This window comes from Alosa pseudoharengus, unplaced genomic scaffold (assembly GCF_046254945.1).
Source record: "Alosa pseudoharengus isolate Yale_2024_CS ecotype anadromous, Long Island Sound unplaced genomic scaffold, YU_APseudo_1.1 YU_APseudo_1.1_scf_17, whole genome shotgun sequence".
Classification (NCBI taxonomy): Eukaryota; Metazoa; Chordata; class Actinopteri; order Clupeiformes; family Clupeidae; genus Alosa; species Alosa pseudoharengus.
Window position 1 is genome coordinate 20,787,071 of NW_027468640.1, and position 18,864 is coordinate 20,805,934.

An 18,864-nucleotide genomic window follows, 5' to 3' on the forward strand; every position below is an offset into this window, starting at 1 on the left:
CATGGAAGGCAATCGTATTTTTTTTATTTTTTTATTGTAAATTTCAGTACAACTACACAAACAGGCACAAACTGTTGAAAATGATAACAGAATAAATACAAGTACTTACAAAGGCAATCGTATTTCCTGTTAGATTATGATGCAGGGACACGAAAGCAGAACATTGTGCCCCGTTTGGAAATGAGACTGTGATGTGGCAGTGTTGGTTGGTTCCCTATATTGACTTGCGTTGGTGCATGCTCAGTTACATCCGACCTAGTTCTGCTGAAGAACTGAGAATGCAGTCAGTGTGAGGTCTGTAGGCTACGGCTGGATGATTTATCACCAACGGAGACGATGATGTTTCGATTGAGGAAATAACGGTTTGACTAACGTTAGTTCTGTTCTCGTCCTCAGATAATGGTTGGGGAAACCTCGATCTAATGTCAGCTACGGGGTGAGTAATTTCGCTAAATAGACGCTGAGCCCGTTATATGGTTGGTGGGTAACGTTAACGTTAGCTAACAAGATTTCAGCTGCTTTTTGTCAGTTCCGCTGCATTTCCTTACGGCAGTTTCCATATTCCGACTCGTAACGTGATTTAGGTTGACATTCACATAAAGCATGTCGTTAACATTACAATGCGATATAACACAACTCTTTTGATGTTAACACTGGTGTTAAAAAATGACTTCTACATAGCCATTGTCTTTTAAAAGGGCTAGCGGTTGCGCCATATTCGCTAGCTTTCTGTCTTAACAGCAGCTGAAAAGGAATTCAGACCTGTTTGATGTGACGTTAGACTAAGCCAACGTTAGCAAGCACACAGAAAAAATAAATAGAATGAAATAGTCACACAACCACATATCCAGTATTATCATGGTTTTAGCACGGGCATTTTGCAAGTTGTGTTATCCTTTATCCGTCGAGTACACGATAAGTTTGACAAACGCGTTTTTAACGTTACACTTATTATGTTAAAGTTTACTTTATTAAGCAAGACAGCTATCGTAAGGTTACCTACCTATTTAAAACAGGTAGATGCTAGCTAACGTTAAGCTTTTCATTTTTCCTTGGTTTATGTTAGAATTCAATTCAGGAACTCAACGCTAATTTGTACCATAACGTCAGTAGTAAAACGTTTGTTCTTGTGGTGCATCAAGCCTGGCTATAAAACACCCAAATTAGGCAATATAACTAGCTTTTCATGAAAATAACTAAATAACTCGCTTAATAGCAAACAAATTAATAGATTTTGCAAGAAGTCTTGTAGTCTCCAATGCAGTACAAACAAAGCACTGGTCAGGAGATAAGTTGTATGGTTATTAATTATTATAGTAACGTTAGTAACGTTAGGTAGCTAGTTCCCTTTACACTAGTTTAACTGTGAGTTGTGTGAGATGACAGCTATATGTTTAAAAAGCTAACGCACTCTAGATTCTCCTGTTATCAGGGTTTAGCAATGCTGGATTTAAACTGTCTGTGTAACCAGATGTATGTCTCAAATCGGTATCTTGATCATTTTACATTGCAGAATGCACGAAGAGACGGGGGTGAACGCAAACAGCTCGTTACTTTCTGTAGTCGCTACTTGCAGATAGCTTGTCGACATACGATGGAAACTCGTGTGGAGTGACATTATTCTTGGATTATGAGCAACCGACAGTCATCAAAAATGAATGGGCTAAACGGATACGCAATCCTTGTCCTGGTATCCTTTGTCAGCCTTCTTACCACAGGGGCCTTTGAGTCGCTGGAGTCTCCGACAGACGACGGGAACAGTACGGCAAACGGGACGTCAACTCTAGATGGCGGCCTGGTCCCTATGGTGCTAACGACAATAAACCAGATCATCGCTCGAGAAGGAAACTGCGTTCTCATAGACTGCAACATCACCGGCGAGCCTTTCCCCAATGTAGAGTGGTTTAACTCTCATGGTCAACAACTGCTTGACACTGAAAGTAAGTCACACTTGATGGTAGGCCTATATTCTATGTAGGATGCCTCCCATATTGCTCTGTGCACCCAAGCAAACAGCCAACGGAAATTACTTCAGTTAGAAACGTTGGGTCGTTTTTAGTGTGTTTCCTTACCAACACGACTCAAATGTAGCATTTATGTATGCTTTATTATATATTGGATACAGGCAAGAAAATAACCTTCCCCCTGCTATACTATTCTTCCATAGAAGCCTACTTTCTGACAGCTGTTTTGACGTTTGGAGGAACACGGGGATTACTTTAATTCTAATAATGTCTAATCATGCGCACAAGCGGAAATGTGTGTGTAATCCAGCAAAATCTGGTTGCCATCAAAACGTGCTGACAGTCGTGACCAATCTCTGCACGTGCAGATGGATTATACAGATTTTCACTCAATACACTAACGTTATGATTGAATTCAGGGGAAGATTTTTTATTGAAGGTCATACATATATTTTCAGGTCATTTTGGTCATAAACAGTTTTTATTGTAGCAATTTGAACAGTTGTTTTCATGTTTTGTTAGATAAAGGTTCTGGGTTTTCCTATTTGGAGGATTTAACCTTATAGTAAAACATCATTGGGGAGGGGAGATTGACAGTCCTCAGACAAGCCTGTCTAAGCTTGTATTACACAGGGTTTTTTGCACTGAAGCCTATCAACCAGACACATCAACATAATAGCGACATTTAGAGTCCCTTTTCATCATTACCATGCATCATTGCCCAATGCAAGGAACAGACAGTCTTCAGAGTGCAGGCCCAAAGCATTGCATGTCATCTCTGGTTCCTCCAACCAGTTTCAACCTGTATTGATACTGACTTCCTAATGGTTGCCTTCTTTCCCTGAGGCATTTTTGTGCCTTCCCTGAATGCTGCCACATAGCCCCACACTTTTTCATGCAGCACAGTAGAATTAAAAGCAGTTTGTATAAAACTGAGTATATTATTACTTGCATCTGGAATATGTTATGGTACAAGGAGTGCTATCAGCAAATGATGCTGATTGACTGATCAGGATAATGGGTTGCTGATGCTGATAAAATGCTGATTGTCTACTAAATATACTGTCATAATGTTACTGCAAGTCTCCATCGACACTGTTCATAATTTGGTATTATGTACAGTATATTGGCCCCTGCCTTCACTATTTCCTGGTTTCTGCAGGCTCGTTTGATGATGTAGGTGATCATGTGGTCGGTGATTTGGTTCTCCAGATCACTGATAAATAACCTAGGCTATTTGAAGCACAATTTATGTTAATTTAAGTTAAAGTTGACGGATATTTAGCATTATACGGAACATTAGCGGACATTATATGTGATGTGACTTTCGACACACTGAATGTGAAAGGTCATGTGCTGTTTTGTCAGACTGACGTGGCCGGCAGGATGTGAAACCCCTGAAGGACGTTGCCTTCTCCACCGTGTTCTTAGCCTGCCTGTGTCGTACTCAAGTAGCCAGTTTCACCTAATAGCTTTGCCTCATGACTCCAGGGTTGTGAGGGATAATTACTGGAACGAATCCCGGCGAGGAACGCGACTTAAAATAGCATGGTTGGTCGCCCTGCTTGGACGTCCCGAACCTGGAAATACCACTCATGTAAACAAGCCTGCCCCAGATAAAGGAACAGGCCTGTTGTTGACTCCAGCTAATACATCATGCTGGTTTTATAGGTAGATATGTATTCAGGCTATATTTATTCACTTAGCAGACACTTCAATCCAAACTGGCTTAATGCAAATGCTATAATTATAGGTAGGTAGGATTTATTGTGTAAAAGCAGTGAGCTAATGATACTAGCTAGCTAGCTACCTAGAGGGTTGTTTTGGGTGAAATATTTGCAAAGGTTGTGCTGTAAGATCTGCTCATTGCGTTTCTTCTGTGGTGTTTTACTAAACTACTTGGGTGGCTAGTGGTGGTGTTGTCACGTGTGTTTTAAACCTCTTTCACATTTTGAGAATGTTATTAACTAGCTAATGACAAATGTGCTGTTGATTTTAAATACCTTAATTTTGATTGGTCTACCTTTGTGGGGAAGCAGACAGTGTATCTAGAAACAGAAGGTTCCTGGTTGGAGTTTCATGCCCCGTCTGGTTTCTTGTAGTAGCGCCCTTGACTAACATACTAAATGTCCGACCCCCCACCTCCAGCCTACTGTTGATGAGCTGGCTGGCAAACCTTGTGTGGCTGTTTTCGCTATCAGTGTGTGTGTGTTTGTGTGTAAATGGGTGAATTTTAGGTATTAGTTGTAAAGCTTTTTCAGAGTTGAATAGCACTATAAATACAGTCCATTTTAATGGGAACATCAGTGTAAAAAAATGTCGAGTGCCACTATTAGGGAGAGGCTTTCTATGTTTCGAGTGGTCTCCTCTGTGTTGTTAGGTTTGACTGACAGTTTCCTGAGCTACAAGTGGGTGGTAGGGATGTCATTACTCTTTTCCCCTCACACATACACATTAGGACACACACACACACACACACACACACATGCATGCACAATGCATGCATGCACAGTGCATGTATACACACACACACACACACACACACACACACACACAGACTTCACATAACTTTCTATTTTCCTACATCCTTGTTCTGCCCATAATTAATAGGTGTTTTTGAAGTGTCTTTTGTATAAAGGAGCACATTCTCAATCCGCTCATCGGAAACGATCGTCATGAAGTTCTATAATCTCTAATAGCTTTTAGATGCGGGCCTACGACACAGCCCTCAGCCTCGTGTAAAAGTGAAGTCAGTCACCGGTGCGCCCTGCCCCCTCCATTACGAGGGATCATGCTGTCAGCTCAGCGGCCTGCCTGCCACTGCACACTGCTTAATGAAATGCCTCTGCTGCTGAAGTGGCTTTGTGGCTAGACCCACTGCAGTGTTAAACAACTCCATGCCGCTGCCAGTAAGGTAATGCACTGCAGTGACTGCCAGTTCAAGACCATTTATAGGAGTGGAGTGATGGATTGGGCATTGCACCTTGCTTGGCAGTGGCATAGGCTGCTAGTTCCAACAGAGGTTGCTAGCCAGGGCAAGGGCATGCATTGAAATGCATAGGTCCATGCTGAATCACCAAATGATTACCGTGACTTCTGTTGAAAAGAGTTTTTGGAGTTCTGTTGTGATAAGCCTATCAGCCTTACATATGTCATTAAGTCTAATGCCAGGGTTGTTCACAATTAGAATTGCAATTCTGCTTCCAGTTTGCTACCTCAATTGAAATGCAAGTGAAATTCAAGAATTGAATTTTAATTTAAAAGCCAGTTTCAACTCAATTCTGGAATTGCGCACAAGCCTGGCACTTAGATGACATTTTCATGTGGTATGACTACTAGGTTGGTATGGTGATTGGCTGTTTAAATGGGTGAATTGATTGAGTGTGTTGATTTGCTTGATGGGTCTTGTCATTTTGGTGGGCAAATTGATGGTAGCTGATGAATAAAACAAATGACTTGCTGATCACTCCTGTGTTCCCCACCATAGGTGGCAAGTGGCGTATCCTGGACAACGGCGTCCTCAACATCACCAGCATCACCTTCGCCGACCGCGGGCGCTACAAGTGCGTCGCGTCCAACCCGCTGGGCTCGGCCTCGGGTTCGGTGACGGTGCGCGTGGTGTTCACGAACGGCGACATGGGCGTCTACTACGTGGCAGTGTGCCTGGCCACCTTCTCCATCATCATGGTGCTCAACGTGACGCGCCTGTGCATGATGAGCTCGCACCTGAAGAAGACGGAGCAGGCCATCAACGAGTTCTTCCGCACGGAGGGAGCCGAGAAGCTGCAGAAGGCCTTCGAGGTGGCCAAGCGCATCCCCATCATCACCTCCGCCAAGACGCTGGAGCTGGCCAAGGTGACACAGTTCAAGACCATGGAGTTTGCGCGCTACATCGAGGAGCTGGCGCGCAGCATCCCCCTGCCGCCGCTCATCCTCAACTGCCGCACGCTGGTCGAGGAGCTGCTGGAGGTGGTCGGCGTCGAGGAGATGAGGCACCAGTTTGTCCGACAGGCGCCCGATGGGCACTACGCCTCGGCCGGTGGAATGGGCCCGGCGGGCGTGCTGGCGGTCAGCGGGTTAGGGAGGGTGCTGATGCCGGCGGGGGAAGGGGACGTGTTCACGATCCTGCGGGAGAGGGAGCGGGAGAGGGAGAGGGAGCGGAGCGGCTCGCCCACGGCCGACTCGGATGACGCCTCGCTGCACGAGCAGCCTCAGCACATGGCCATCCAGGTGTCGGTGCACCCTCAGCTGACCTGCGTGGCCCCGCCCCTCGCCGCCTTACCCCTGCCCGCCGAGGCCGAGTCTGAACAGGAAGAGGAGGAGCCTGTTGAATCGCCAGGGCCGGAGGCACCCGTTGAAGAGGCGGCACAGCCCAGCCCGCAGGTCATCTACGAAAGCCATGTGTGACGACGCCCGACCTACCACTTGGGGGGGGGGGGGGGGGGATGTCCTCGCTGCTATGCATTTCAAGAAACATGGGTCAAAAAAAAAAACAACTCTTGAAACTTCTGCTGTTTAATTTTTCCATTATATGTCACATTTTTTTCAGACAGAAGATTTGTAATGTCAAGTCTCTATATATGATACATTCAGCTAGAGAATTACAGAACCCCTGTGTTTTTTCCTCCTTTTTTCAGGACTATATTCATGTTGAATGTATAGGAGAGAAAGAAGGAGATGTGGAAAGCCTCATGCCTCAATCTGAATGGGTTACCACACGGCTGAATGTCCACTGGCTCTTAGGACATTATAGGTCACCTTACACTTTTTTTCATCTGTTTCTGTTTTCATAATTTCCTTACTTATATTCTAGTCATTATTTAAACATCATTGTTGTAATACAATCTCTAAAATCTATGGCTAAATCCATTGAAAGCACACTGAAGGGTTTACAATAAATCAATAAGTAAAGAACCACAAAAGCCAAACCAAATGAGCCATTTGAAAACAGTCGCCCCATGAGGGCTTGACCTTGAATGCATGTAAAAACGCATGTAAAAACGCATGTTTGCTCAGCTTACATAGGACTTTGAGACAGACCAGAAATTATGTTTTAGGTGTTTCTTTTTTTCCCAGTGTGCAATCTTGAATTAGAATTTTGATTATCTTCATCTAACAAAAGAGAGGTGTTCTTCCTCAACACTGGTTTCACACTGACTTGGGTGGAATGGATGACATTAAGGAAATATTATCTTTCTCTTAAGAAGCATCATCCATACTTTGAATGTTCACAGTAGCCCATTTTGCCAGTATTATTATTATTATTATTATTATTTTCTCACTTTTAAGTTTTATTTTTTAAATGCACAGCTAGACTTTAAATCTCCCCCCTCCCCTTTAGTTTAACGTCAGTGAATATATGATTGTGCAATTTTTTTTCTTTTAATCTTTTCTTTTTATCTCTTCATCCCTGTTCAGTCTTCTGACTGCTGCATGCTGTATCTAGGAAGGACGTTTGAGGGGTGGGGGTGGGGAGGGCTCTGGAGAGATTAAGTCTTTTGCTAAGAATTTTCTTGTGATTTGTATTTGAGATCTGGGCAGAAATCTTGGGGCATGAAAGGAGTTAGGGGACTTTGCTGTTACTCTCTTAAAATGCCTCTTTTTTTCCTCTTCTCCCTTCTTTTTGTAGTGGAATTAAAAAAAGAAACCATCTGCTGTGTAAAAGTGGCTGAGTCTTGTGTTTCTTATCAGACTTAAAATGGCCATCTGCGGTCGCCCAAGGACATTGGAGAGAACGAGGAACTGCCTGTCAGACTCAGTGTGTCTGTCTCTTCCATGTGTCTGCCTCAGTATTTGACTAGCGTCTGTGACAGCACAGTGGATGTCTGGAAGCATCACCAGTTAACAGCCGAGGCTCATGGGTTGTTAGCTATCTTTTCTGGTCATAGAATTTACTGGGATATTTTGTTGATGGCATTAGTTCTGACTTTTTAGACGGAAGTCTCATTTGATCATTCAGGACTAGGAGTGGCGAATCATGGCAGCATTCTCCCAGTCTATGCAAAATAGCACTATGGAAATCCACTGCCACAAGAGCACATTTCTGTACATGATGATTTTATAGTCATGATTGGAATAAATACCCTTAAGTTCAGCAAGCAGATAAGCAAAAGGATGCCCAGTCCATGCAAAATAGCACTATGGAAATCCACTGCCACAAGAGCACATTTCTGTACATGATGATTTTATAGTCATGATTGGAATAAATACCCTTAAGTTCAGCAAGCAGATAAGCAAAAGGATGGTTATTTTAGCATTCAGCGTATTGCTAACTTAAAATTGACAGCAAGTGAATGTGTGTGTATATGCAACACCTTGTCTCAAATTGACTGACTGTCCCACAGAGACCAGAAATCAGCAGCAGACAGCTTCTGTCACTGAAAAACTGCCAAGTCATGCCAGTCAGCATCGCCAGGAGGAGTACTCCGAGAAGGAGACAGTCAGAAAAGGGGGGAATGGAGACCTGAGGAAGTTAGTGGTGGTCTGTTTTCTCTGGGAAATCTCCCCTACTACAGGAAGTAGAAAATGGACAGTTTTTTTTTCCGCCTCTGTACCCTGGGAACACCCAGACAATAGTGCAATTGGGAGTGGGTCTGGAAAAGGTTAATTAACTTACGACTTCCAGCAGGGGCATAACAGTGAAATTAAACTTAAATTGGTACATTAAACTCTTACCAAATCATTTTAAAAGTGTAGCAATCTTGTAAACGACGGTTTTAAATGCAGTTTACTAAATTCCAAAGAACACTTCCATGCCGGATTAGCAATTGTATTTGTGTCCCAAATTTAGTAAAAGTTCGTACTGTATGTATATTCTCAGGCTACCGTCTGAGAAACTGGAATACAATATTTAAATGAAAGGAAACATGAGGTTCTACATTAAAAAAAACTTTTTTTTTTTAGTTATTTGTAACCTGTTGGTAGTCATCAGAGAAATATTTCTAGACTATGGTGGTAGGTTTGAGCAAGAGAATGGTGATTAGGCCTACAAAAAGAATTTTACTGAAGCACAAATTCAATTAACAGGATAACACATGGAAGAACCCAACTGACCCCCAGGTTAAACGTGAAGGTATCTTTGAGTAGGATCTTAGGACTACATGAAACCACATCTGGAACCTCTTCAGATGTTATGTTCCTTGAGAAACATCACTGCTGCACAGGCCCCAAAGGAGGGGTTCCCTGGAGACCATACTGTCATACTGAGTGGAACCTCAAAGACCATACTGCTGCTCCCCCTTCTGGAGGAGCGGTCTCACTGCAGGGATTCACAATTCGAAGACTGCAGAGAGACCCATCTAGCACCTTCAGAGAACGGGAAAAACAGGCTTAAGTTAAGAATGTATCAGATTCTTGAGTGTATTCAGCGTTAGAGAATAGGCAAATAGTCAGAGAAAGGCTCATTGTAGAGAACACTCAAGAATATTATTTTGTGTTAGACAAATGAGTCATCATGTAGGCCCCCAAGTTGAAATGTGATATCTGTTAAAAAAAGAAAAGTGGGCTGCAAAACCACCAGATGATGAGAACAATTACACTGAATAAAGAAGTTAATTTGCTAAAAATGCATCAACCTCAGATCATTATCCGCTGGAGAGACCAGCGCAGACAAAACCCAGTGCTTATAAATCTTGAATGAGTACATGGGAGTGTCCTCCGTAACCTGACCTGACACAGTGCTTACTATTGTTGGTCAGTGGAGTTGGGGAGAAAAAGGTGGTCATTTTCTCCTTCCTCAGGGCCTGTGAAACATTCACCAGAGTGACTAATGACCTTAATGCAGTCACATGAATATAGCTGCTTGTCTAAAGAATTAAAAAATATTATGCCTATAGAAAGAATAAGACACAGATGTGAGAATCTGTGATACGTGACATTATGGAGTCACATCCTTGATGTGTTTGTTGCTCAAGCAAAACAAGACTTGGCTACAAGTCTGAGGTATATCGATCTTGAGTGAAATAGATTTTTTTATGACTTAAAGGTTGATACCTATACCTATAGGACACTTACTGTTATACACCTGCTGTTTGAATGCCATGATACAGCTCTACGTCCCCTCTCCTCCATTGCGGTCCTCTGATGAGTGTCTGCTGTGCCGACCATACGCTAATAAGAAGCCACAATCAAGGATCAAGTTGCCTGCTCTGCGTTCTTGTGGGGGTTTTGGGACTTTCAAAAAGTCTTTAAAGACTCATCTGTTCACCTTGCACTTAATTAATTATCTTACAAAGTTGTTTTTGTTAATATGAAACATTGATTGATTGATATTAATAATGTTGCTATTACTTTTATTATTATGCTTAATGTAGGCTTTTGAACTTAATTTGAAACTATTATTTTCAAGTAATGTGTTCATATACTGTAAGTTGCTTTGGACAACTTTGGCTCATCTGTTTAATACCCATTTAATTTAGTGTCTCACCTCACAGCATGCTTTGCTCTTTAAACATACTAGAAACAGTATTGATGTTTGCTCTGTGACCCATCTCTTATACAAGAAGGGAATTTCTCATGTGTGGTGCAGTGGTAGTGTAGTGGTTAAGGATCTGGGCCTGAAAGTTGTGGCTTAATTCCTGGCTTCCACCGTAGTGCCCTTAGCCACTTAACTCCAAGTTGCTCTGGGGACAATGTATTCCCTTGTAATATAGTGATGTGTAAGTCACTTTGGACAACAGTGTCTGCTAAATGAATAAATATAAATGTATGGTTAATGTGTCAACTTGTACACAAGTTTGACCTTAGGTGACCAGACTAAAGCAGCAGCCAGAGTGTTTAAAGATTAACGCTGTTGTTATAAGTGGAAAATCAGCAACCAGACCTAGCCTTGTGATTTTTTAATTTTTAAAGGCAGAAACCAAATACTCTTATCCAACTTAAAGAAATATTTTTGCTTAAAGAATTGGTGCTGCAATAGCTCAAGTTCGCTTTCCAGGTAACCCACTCATCTGGGACCCGCATGAGCTTTACTTGGGTTAGATGGGCTTCAACTGGGCATGGGCTTGCTGGGCATGAACTTGCTTTGTTGCCACCATGAGTGTGTTTGGTATTCGATAGGCACAAAGTATCCATATCATGTGTTTCCCTTTACAATGAATGCTTCTGAATACGGTGGAACAACATTTTCATGGCAAGACTTGATCTTCAAGTCTTTACTCTCAAAATTAGCGTCCATTAACATTGATGTTACAATACTAAGTAAATTTGAATACCTATACTCTCAGTGCTTGCCTCCACCTGGGCAGATTACTGGCACTAGATGGGTCTAACCTGGGTTACCCATGTGGGCCCTACATGGAGCCCATGAAGGCCCCATCGTCAGCCCATCTGGGTTAACCTATGTAGGGCCACCATGGAAACCAAGGAAAAAATTAGCTGGGACCCACTTGTCAGCCCACAACCCCAGATGGGTGTTACCTGGGTTGTTGTATTTGAAACGCAGACCATCGCTTGCAACATCTGTTAAGGTCAGTAGGTTTCACCCATTTTAGACTTAAAATAAGTGAGGAGCAATCTCTGAAAAGCACAAAATTAGGATTAGCTGTAGAACTAAATATCACTTAAGACTAAAGTTTATTGGTTGTCATCGGGATGCAGATCTAGAGTTCAATTGGGTGACAGCCACATGGAAGAAGCTTCGGGTGTGGAGAGACCTGCAACGCCTCCCAGAGGGGAGTAGGGTGAACAGTCTGTGGTTGAGGTGAGAACAGCCTTTGATGATGCTGTGCGCCTTACGCAAGCATCGCTTGCCCTGGATGGCCTCAATGGTGGGAGTGAGGAACCGGTGATGCGTTGGGCAGTTTTCACCACCCTCTGCAGTGCTATCCGGTCGGAGGCAGAGCAGTTGCCATACCATACTGTGACACAGTTGGTGAGGATGCTCTCGATGGTGCAGCAGTAGAAGTGCTCCAGGATCTGAGGAGACAGGTGAACCTTCTTTAGTCTCCCCTGGAAGAATAGATGCTGGTGAGCCTTCTTGATCAGGGTGCGATGTTAGGTGCTGGACCACCTTCCTGTAGGCCGTCTCATCATTGTTGCTGATGAGACCAATCACCATAGTGTCGTCTGCAAACTTGACAATGGTGTTAGAGCCATGTACAGGTGTGCAGTCGTAGGTGAAGAGGGAGTAAAGAGGGCTCAGCACACATTCCTGTGGTATGCCAGTGTTCAAGGTGACGGTTGAGGAGGTGTGGTTATTTAACCTAATAGACTGAGGTCTGTTGGTTAGGAAGTCCAGAATGTTTAGTGTTTATTTTACAAAAAGTAAATAATAAGAATAGTTAAAAAAAAAAAGAAAATGCTCAGAAATCAAGTAGAGACAAAAACAAAGGAAGCAAAAATAACACATAATCTGAAAACAAGGCCTAAATAAGAACTCTAAATTTGACAGATTTTTTGTTCGTCCACCTTTTTGTTGGCACGTTAACACTAATAAATAGTAACAAACCAAATTGGTGCAGTTGGAATGACATTGGCAACAGAAGTGGACGGGGCATGTAGAAATGTCAAAGTAAGCCATTTATTTTCACCACTTACTGGGCTCAAAAACGTGAAGAATCCTACAGACACCTGTCTGTTTACTTTTTTTCTTCTTGTTTACAGTGCCTATAAAAAGTATTCACCCCCCTTAAATACTTGCCCTTTTATAGCTTTTATAAATGTTATCTTGGTCAATTTAATTTGGCCTTTTTTTTAACAATCATTTTCAAAAAAACCCTCTCTAATGTCATAGTGAAAGCAGATATACAAGTAATTCAAAATATATAATCTAGAATAAAACAACAGTGCTGTCAGCGTCTTACCTTCCTTCTCTTCTGCATTCCCCAATCATTCACTCCAGCCGGCCTAAGTTTTCTAACTTCATACTGGACCAATTTTGTTCATGTTCCAATTTGAAAGTGAACATTTTAAACCAACAAGATCTAGGGCCTAGGTTGAAAAATACCCCTTTAAGACCATATATATATAGTGATATAAGAGTTCTACTCAAACACACTGTTGAACAAGTTTAGGTTGATACTGGACAGTATAGTCTCACTATGAATTATTTTACAAACATGGTCATGTTTGTGAGGATTATTTAAATCTTAAGTATGCAACTACCATCAAGTTTATGACGTCACAGTCACTGTGTATCACAAATGACAAGGTGTGTAAAAAGCAGGAACAGTCTGAAAATGTTTCACAAGATTAATATGAGAGATCTGCCCAGGGTTCTGACAGTTGTCCACAAACATCTTGCTATCTGGGAAGTTGTAAAAGTGTTTTCTCCCCCCTGTGATTTGCAAGGTAAAGTAATGACAAGACTCTTAGAAAGCTGTTGCATACACTTAATTTAAAACCATTTAATCTTTACATATTTTGCTTTAAATGTACAATCGACCTTTCAATCGTACGTAATCATACGTAAAATTCTTCATACAGTACTGTACAACTCTAGCACTAATATAAATTAAAAAAAAAACAATAAACAAAAAAAAAAAAACACTGAGATCGATTTAAAGAAATAAGATGGTTTGGACAGCAGTACAGTCACTGTAGAGGACAAAGATGCCTGAACTGCTCCTCCCACTCTGTGGCGAGCAAAGGCCCGACGCGTGACACTCTGGACAACCACAAGGACAGATCACATTATTCGCAAGCCTGATGTTGGCTCGCACACTTGGACTATTTCGCTCAGGGTAGCAGAGTTAAACAAAAAATGAACATGGGTAAACTTCGTTATTTTTTTTTTTTTTTTAGTGCAGGCCCTCGCAGCTTTTATAAGCCTTTTATCTTCAAGTAAACACTCATTTACGCGAGTTATACGCGCAAGTTTTGCAAACAAGATGAAAACTTTTTAAGCAAGCAAATTTAATTGCACTTCTCTTGTGAGCCATGTTACTTGTAGTTTGCCTTAGGCAATAGCAACTTGAAGAATGATGTTAGTGAGGCTGCTGGAGTCCAGTTAAATGAAAATGAAGAGAAAGCAACTGAGGTAAGACACTTTCTTGTACTGATTTTACTGACAGAAAACAAAACTATCAAGAGCGAGATGAAAAGAAAGGTCTGTAGCTTAACTCGGCATGATAATCCACGCTGTACCATCCTTTTAAAATGTCACGTTTGTTTATGCAGAACATTTATCTTCTAAGCCGAAAAGTGGAGTTACTTGGTAATATACAATACGTCTAAAAGTAGTAGCAACAATAGTAGTCTGAACAGAAAAAAAAAAAGATTTATTTTTACCCAGTAACAAAGAACACAGAATTCCAGGTACTTTTTGTTAGTCAATCCAAAAGGACGACCAAGAAGGATGGGACTGGGGGGTCCCACACGTCCTGGCAGTTACCACCCTCCTGACAAGCGTTCAGAGGCTCAGCACAGGCGCGCGTGTGTGCACACACACACACACACACAGACACACACTCGAGCAGCAACGTCCAGCAGCTCCTCATAGTTGAAGATTTGATTTGTATGTTTGTTCATATTTTACATTAATTACTCAATCGCCACACCACACCGCTCCGAACCAAAACACATAGTGAGAAATGTTGACACCTTTCAGTCTTGCACACAAAACGTACAAGAGGCTACCCACATGCATGCACATTCGCAGTCATTCTCCATTGTACCCAAACTCACACATTCATGCACACACAACTCTCTCTCTCACACACACACACACAAACGCACACACACTTTAAAGCTGTTGAGCTTTTGATTACTTCTGTAAAGGTGCAAGAAAGCCAAACGGTTCACATACCAGCTTGTCTGGAATGTTGGGTGCATTTTTAGACACACACACGCAGGCACACGCAGACTTTACAGGTAAACATAGTTGGATCGTGAGAGTTGGACAAGGGTTGCAGTAGCTCCTCTCCTCTGGGCGTTTCATCTCGACCTTTTTGTCTATCCCAGGCACCTTTAACGAGACAGGTCAAAGGTCACAAATCAAAAGGTCAATCAACATGGGTGGTGGGACGGGAGGAGCAAGGGTGCATGACCTGTGTGTTTGTTGGTGAGTGTCTGTCTGTCTGTGTGTGTATGTGTGAGAGAAAGTGAGTGTGTGTGTGTCAGTGGTTTGTGGGTGTAAACAGGTATAGTAGTGGCAAAAATGTGTGTGTGTGGTTTGATTTAGACACTGATTCTTCTGTGAAACACAATTCACAGTTCACCATCTCTTCCACCCCTCTGACAAGTCTGTGTGCTGGATTGTGCATTTCCAGTCCCCACCAGCAGAGGGCACCGATAAGACACCAGCCCCATCAAGTCAACGTGTGTGTGTGTGTGTGTGTGTGTGTGTGTGTGTGTGTGTGTGTGTGTGTGTAAAGAACAGTGTGATATCTGTGTGTGGAGAGTGGCGGTGTTTGGTAGCTGGGGGGACGTGTGGTCAGAGGGACGTGCTGTCCAGTAGGCGGACTTCCTCTTCAGTCTCTTCCTCTTCCTCCTCCGGCTTGGTGCAGCTGATGAAGGACGGGACTAGTTGAACATTATGGTATCGGGATCTTGGTCGGCCATCTGGGCCATGTGGCGGAGGATATCTTTTTTTGTGACGATGCCGAGGAGACGCCTGGAGAGAGGGACAGAGAAACAGAGAGAGAGAGAGAGAGAAGAGGGAGGGAGGGAGAGAGGGAGGGAGGGAGGGAGAGAGAGAGAAGAGGGAGGGAGAGGGTTGATGTGAGAGAAACGGGCAGAAAGAGATCGGGAAAAGGGGAGAGAGAGAGTGAGGGAGGAGGAAAGAGAGAGAGTGAGGGAGGAGGAAAGAGAGTGTGCGTCAATTTATTTTACATTGAAAAGATAAGGCTGTTGCAGTCTGGCATCATGTTTCTGCTGGCAGGTGCAGGATTGCAACATTGGCTGGCGTTTGCTTTGAAATCAATTTGTTTACTCTTTTCATTTGTTTTGTTTTTGTTTATCTGTGCGAGACCACAGGATGTGGCCACAGCGTCCAGCGGCCATAGCGGCGCGCCAGTGAGTGTTAATTGGGGTCGCAATAATCTCCCCCCGCCGCACTGCTTCACCATCTGCGGAGGATAATAACAGAGTGCCAACTGCATCCGTGTACCAGCGCTCAGGCGTAAACTCAATTAGCCTTTTACGCCCAGAAACTCTGCACTCCTGCCACCACAAGCATGAGTCTCCCTGCAAGCCGAGGGGAGAGAGGAGGGCTGTGGAAGACTTGGAGAGCAGTGGGAGAGTGAGAGAAGAAATAGAAAGAAAGAGAGGAGTGTTTGTGTGTGTGTGTGTGTGTGTGTGTGTGTGTGTGCTTGTGTGTTGGGAGTGATTCTCATATGATGGCAAAAGACTGAGAAGCTGGAACAGGTGCAGCAGATATGAGTGGTGAAATCACACACATACACACAGACACCTGCGCGCACACACACACACACATGCATGCATGGCAGTTGACTTTAGTTTCTTACCACACACACACACACACACACACACACACACACACACACACACACACACACACACACACACACACACACACGTTGCTGTGAACCAAAGCCATTTTGTTCACCTAAAACTAGGATTAGGTTTCCATGAAAGCTCAAGAGCACATTTGATCCAGACGACTTCCATGAAATGGACCTGGTGACCATGGCAGCCAACCAGATAGTTGTTTACAATAGACATGACCGACTCATTTTGGCATTTTTGGAAACAAATGAACATTTCTGATTTAACCAAATTAAGACATTGAAACGTGTGTGTGTGTGTGTGTGTGTGCTCTGGAGTTCAAACATGAAAAGCTATGTAGTGGTACTGACACCTGGTGAAGTAGACCCAGACACAGGCTGACTAAAGAGCCGATCCGGTTCTAGAGCCAGCAAATGTAGGGGTGGAACGTCTGAACACAGAAGTGGAACGGGATTTTAGCCTTACACCTATGATAAATGTGTGTAAGTATGTGTGTGGCCATGTCACAGAGAGAGTGTGAAGGACAACGAGGCCCCCTAGTGGAAGTGGGGGAGTGTACATGTTTGAGATGGAAGTATGTGTGAGTGAGTGAGAATATGCTTGAATATTTGACTGCAAAATTGTCATAAAAAGTGACAATTTATGTGAACATTTGACCAGACATTTAACTACAGATAACTTGGTGAGCATGTGTGCAAGACCTATCAAAAGCTTCGATTTCATTTGCCACGTCCCTGACAACACGATTAAATATCTATGTGTGTGTGTGTGTGTGTGTGTGTGTGTGTGTGTGTGTGTGTGTGTGTGTGTGTACATCTGTGTGTGTGTGTGTGGTTTTAGGTATATACTACATACTACTATCACTAAGTATGGAGGGGTTAGAATAGTGGTTCCCAAAGTGTGGGGCAACCCATGCGGAGGCACAACAAGGGGCTTGAGAGCTAAAACACAGAAGAAGAACCCTAACCAACCAACTACTGCATAGGAGTCTGTACTCAACCTATTATATGGTCAGGGCTGACCGTTCAGCCCATGTGTTAGAAGGGATGGTATCAATACAGCGGTCAATCCATAGCCAATCATAACCAAATAAAATAATAAGAAAAACATTTAACTGATAAAATATTCAAGTTGACTGATAATGAACAATTTTCAACTCTATAAACAATTCTTAAGCTGCTATGACACAGCAGGATTGTATTATTTAATCAAAAAATTTAATACTTTCTTTTAAATATTAAAAACAAGCTATATGGGCGTCTCAAATACTCTGCATCATAGTTTTTGGGGAGGCGGGATATTGTTTTTGTTATTGTGAAAGCGGTGGCCTGCCATAAGACGTTTGGGAACCACTGGGTTAGAAGCACACGCTAATGCAGGAGGCATGAAACGTTGGTGAATCGTGACAGACCAAATCAGATCAGAGAAGAGACAACGGGCACAGGGAGAGGGGAGTCATGGGAGAGTGGGTGTGCATGTCTGTGTGTGTCTGAGGTTTTGGGTGTGAGGCGTGGGGTCTCAGGGCTTCTTACTATCCAATGCTATGTTTTGTTTTGCTCCCCTGCACCACTACAGCTAGTGCTCACTCCCACACACACACACACACCCACACCATCACCACGGAAACAGCACTACATCAATCACTCGGTAATGGTTGTAAAGGCAAGTAGGGTGATGAGTCTACGGGAGATGGGGTTTCTTTTTTTGGATCAATAAGTAAACATAATAACAACAACAACAACAATGTAAGAGAGGTTGCTGCTGCTGCTGCTACTACTACAACTATTAAACACGATGGGTTACTCGCCGATTCTGCACGGGCCGCGCTATTCGTGGGGGAATCAGTGGTCATCGATCTGTAGCCCACCAGACGAAGGCCCAAGGAACGAGACGGAACGAGGGATTTAAATAAAAAACAAAAAAACAACAAGAAAACAAGGATAAACAAAAAGAGGAAGTGAGTCAATTGGGATTAATGTTGTTTGGCAAGTGTTGGGTATTGGGAAGCTAAACACATACTAAACATGCTAACCATAGTCTAAAGCGGAGAAGACATACTTTTAAGTTTCTTGTCTATATCTTCTAAGTGCATTCTCACGTTATCATATCACACTAAATGTTTTAATATAGAGCTTAACTGAAAACAAGAGAATTACAAATAGCCTACTGTTACTGGAGGCTAAATCATGCTTTGCTACAGGGTCAAGTCTAGCTTCTCAGATTGAGGATTACTGAAAGTGTTTTTTAAGTTCTGATATGGACATCACTGATTTGATACTGTGCTAGAATGAGCCAAAAATGACTGATGACTGAAAGTTCCCAGAAACACCCAAGAGTTTAAGACCCAAGACCATCAACACAAAAGCTCTGAAACAATCCCATAGTGTAAAAGTGATTGCCCTTGTAACGTCCCCATAGTAACAATGCACCCTCCTCTCAAGCCAATTGGCTGATGTGGTCCTGGTGGGTGGGGAACTGCCAATCATATCATATT

The 18,864-nt window shown here is 42.8% G+C and overlaps 2 protein-coding genes across 8 annotated transcripts in view; one reads left to right on the forward strand and one right to left on the reverse strand.

Annotated features, from left to right (window-relative positions):
- Nucleotides 1-226: 226 nt before the first annotated feature.
- On the forward strand, nt 227-7,628 carry mfap3l (microfibril associated protein 3 like). The gene is made up of 4 exons (XM_076288877.1): nt 227-294; nt 397-436; nt 1,514-1,940; nt 5,452-7,628. Exons 3-4 carry the CDS (start codon nt 1,631-1,633, stop codon nt 6,369-6,371), a joined length of 1,230 nt encoding a protein of 409 aa, XP_076144992.1. The 5' UTR covers nt 227-294; nt 397-436; nt 1,514-1,630; the 3' UTR covers nt 6,372-7,628.
- A 5,652-nt stretch (nt 7,629-13,280) lies between these two features.
- Nucleotides 13,281-18,864, reverse strand: part of clcn3 (chloride channel 3) — a 40,285-nt gene continuing 34,701 nt past the window's right edge. For 6 of the 7 annotated variants that reach the window (XM_076288881.1, XM_076288886.1, XM_076288883.1 and 3 more), the window contains one exon: nt 13,281-15,516. In XM_076288881.1, coding sequence (XP_076144996.1) covers nt 15,337-15,516 — 180 coding nt within the window. In that variant the 3' untranslated portion in view covers nt 13,281-15,336. Of the gene's footprint in view, nt 15,517-18,177; nt 18,227-18,864 lie in introns of all 7 variants that reach the window. The other variant, XM_076288884.1, reaches the window with a different exon arrangement.

Excerpts from the sequence above, each read along its gene's own strand:
- mfap3l (XM_076288877.1), top strand. The coding sequence starts at position 1,631 with ATGAGCAACCGACAGTCATCAAAAATGAATGGGCTAAACGGATACGCA. Across the intron at positions 1,941-5,451 it reads ACAACTGCTTGACACTGAAA|GTGGCAAGTGGCGTATCCTG; the intron begins GTAAGTCACACT and ends TCCCCACCATAG.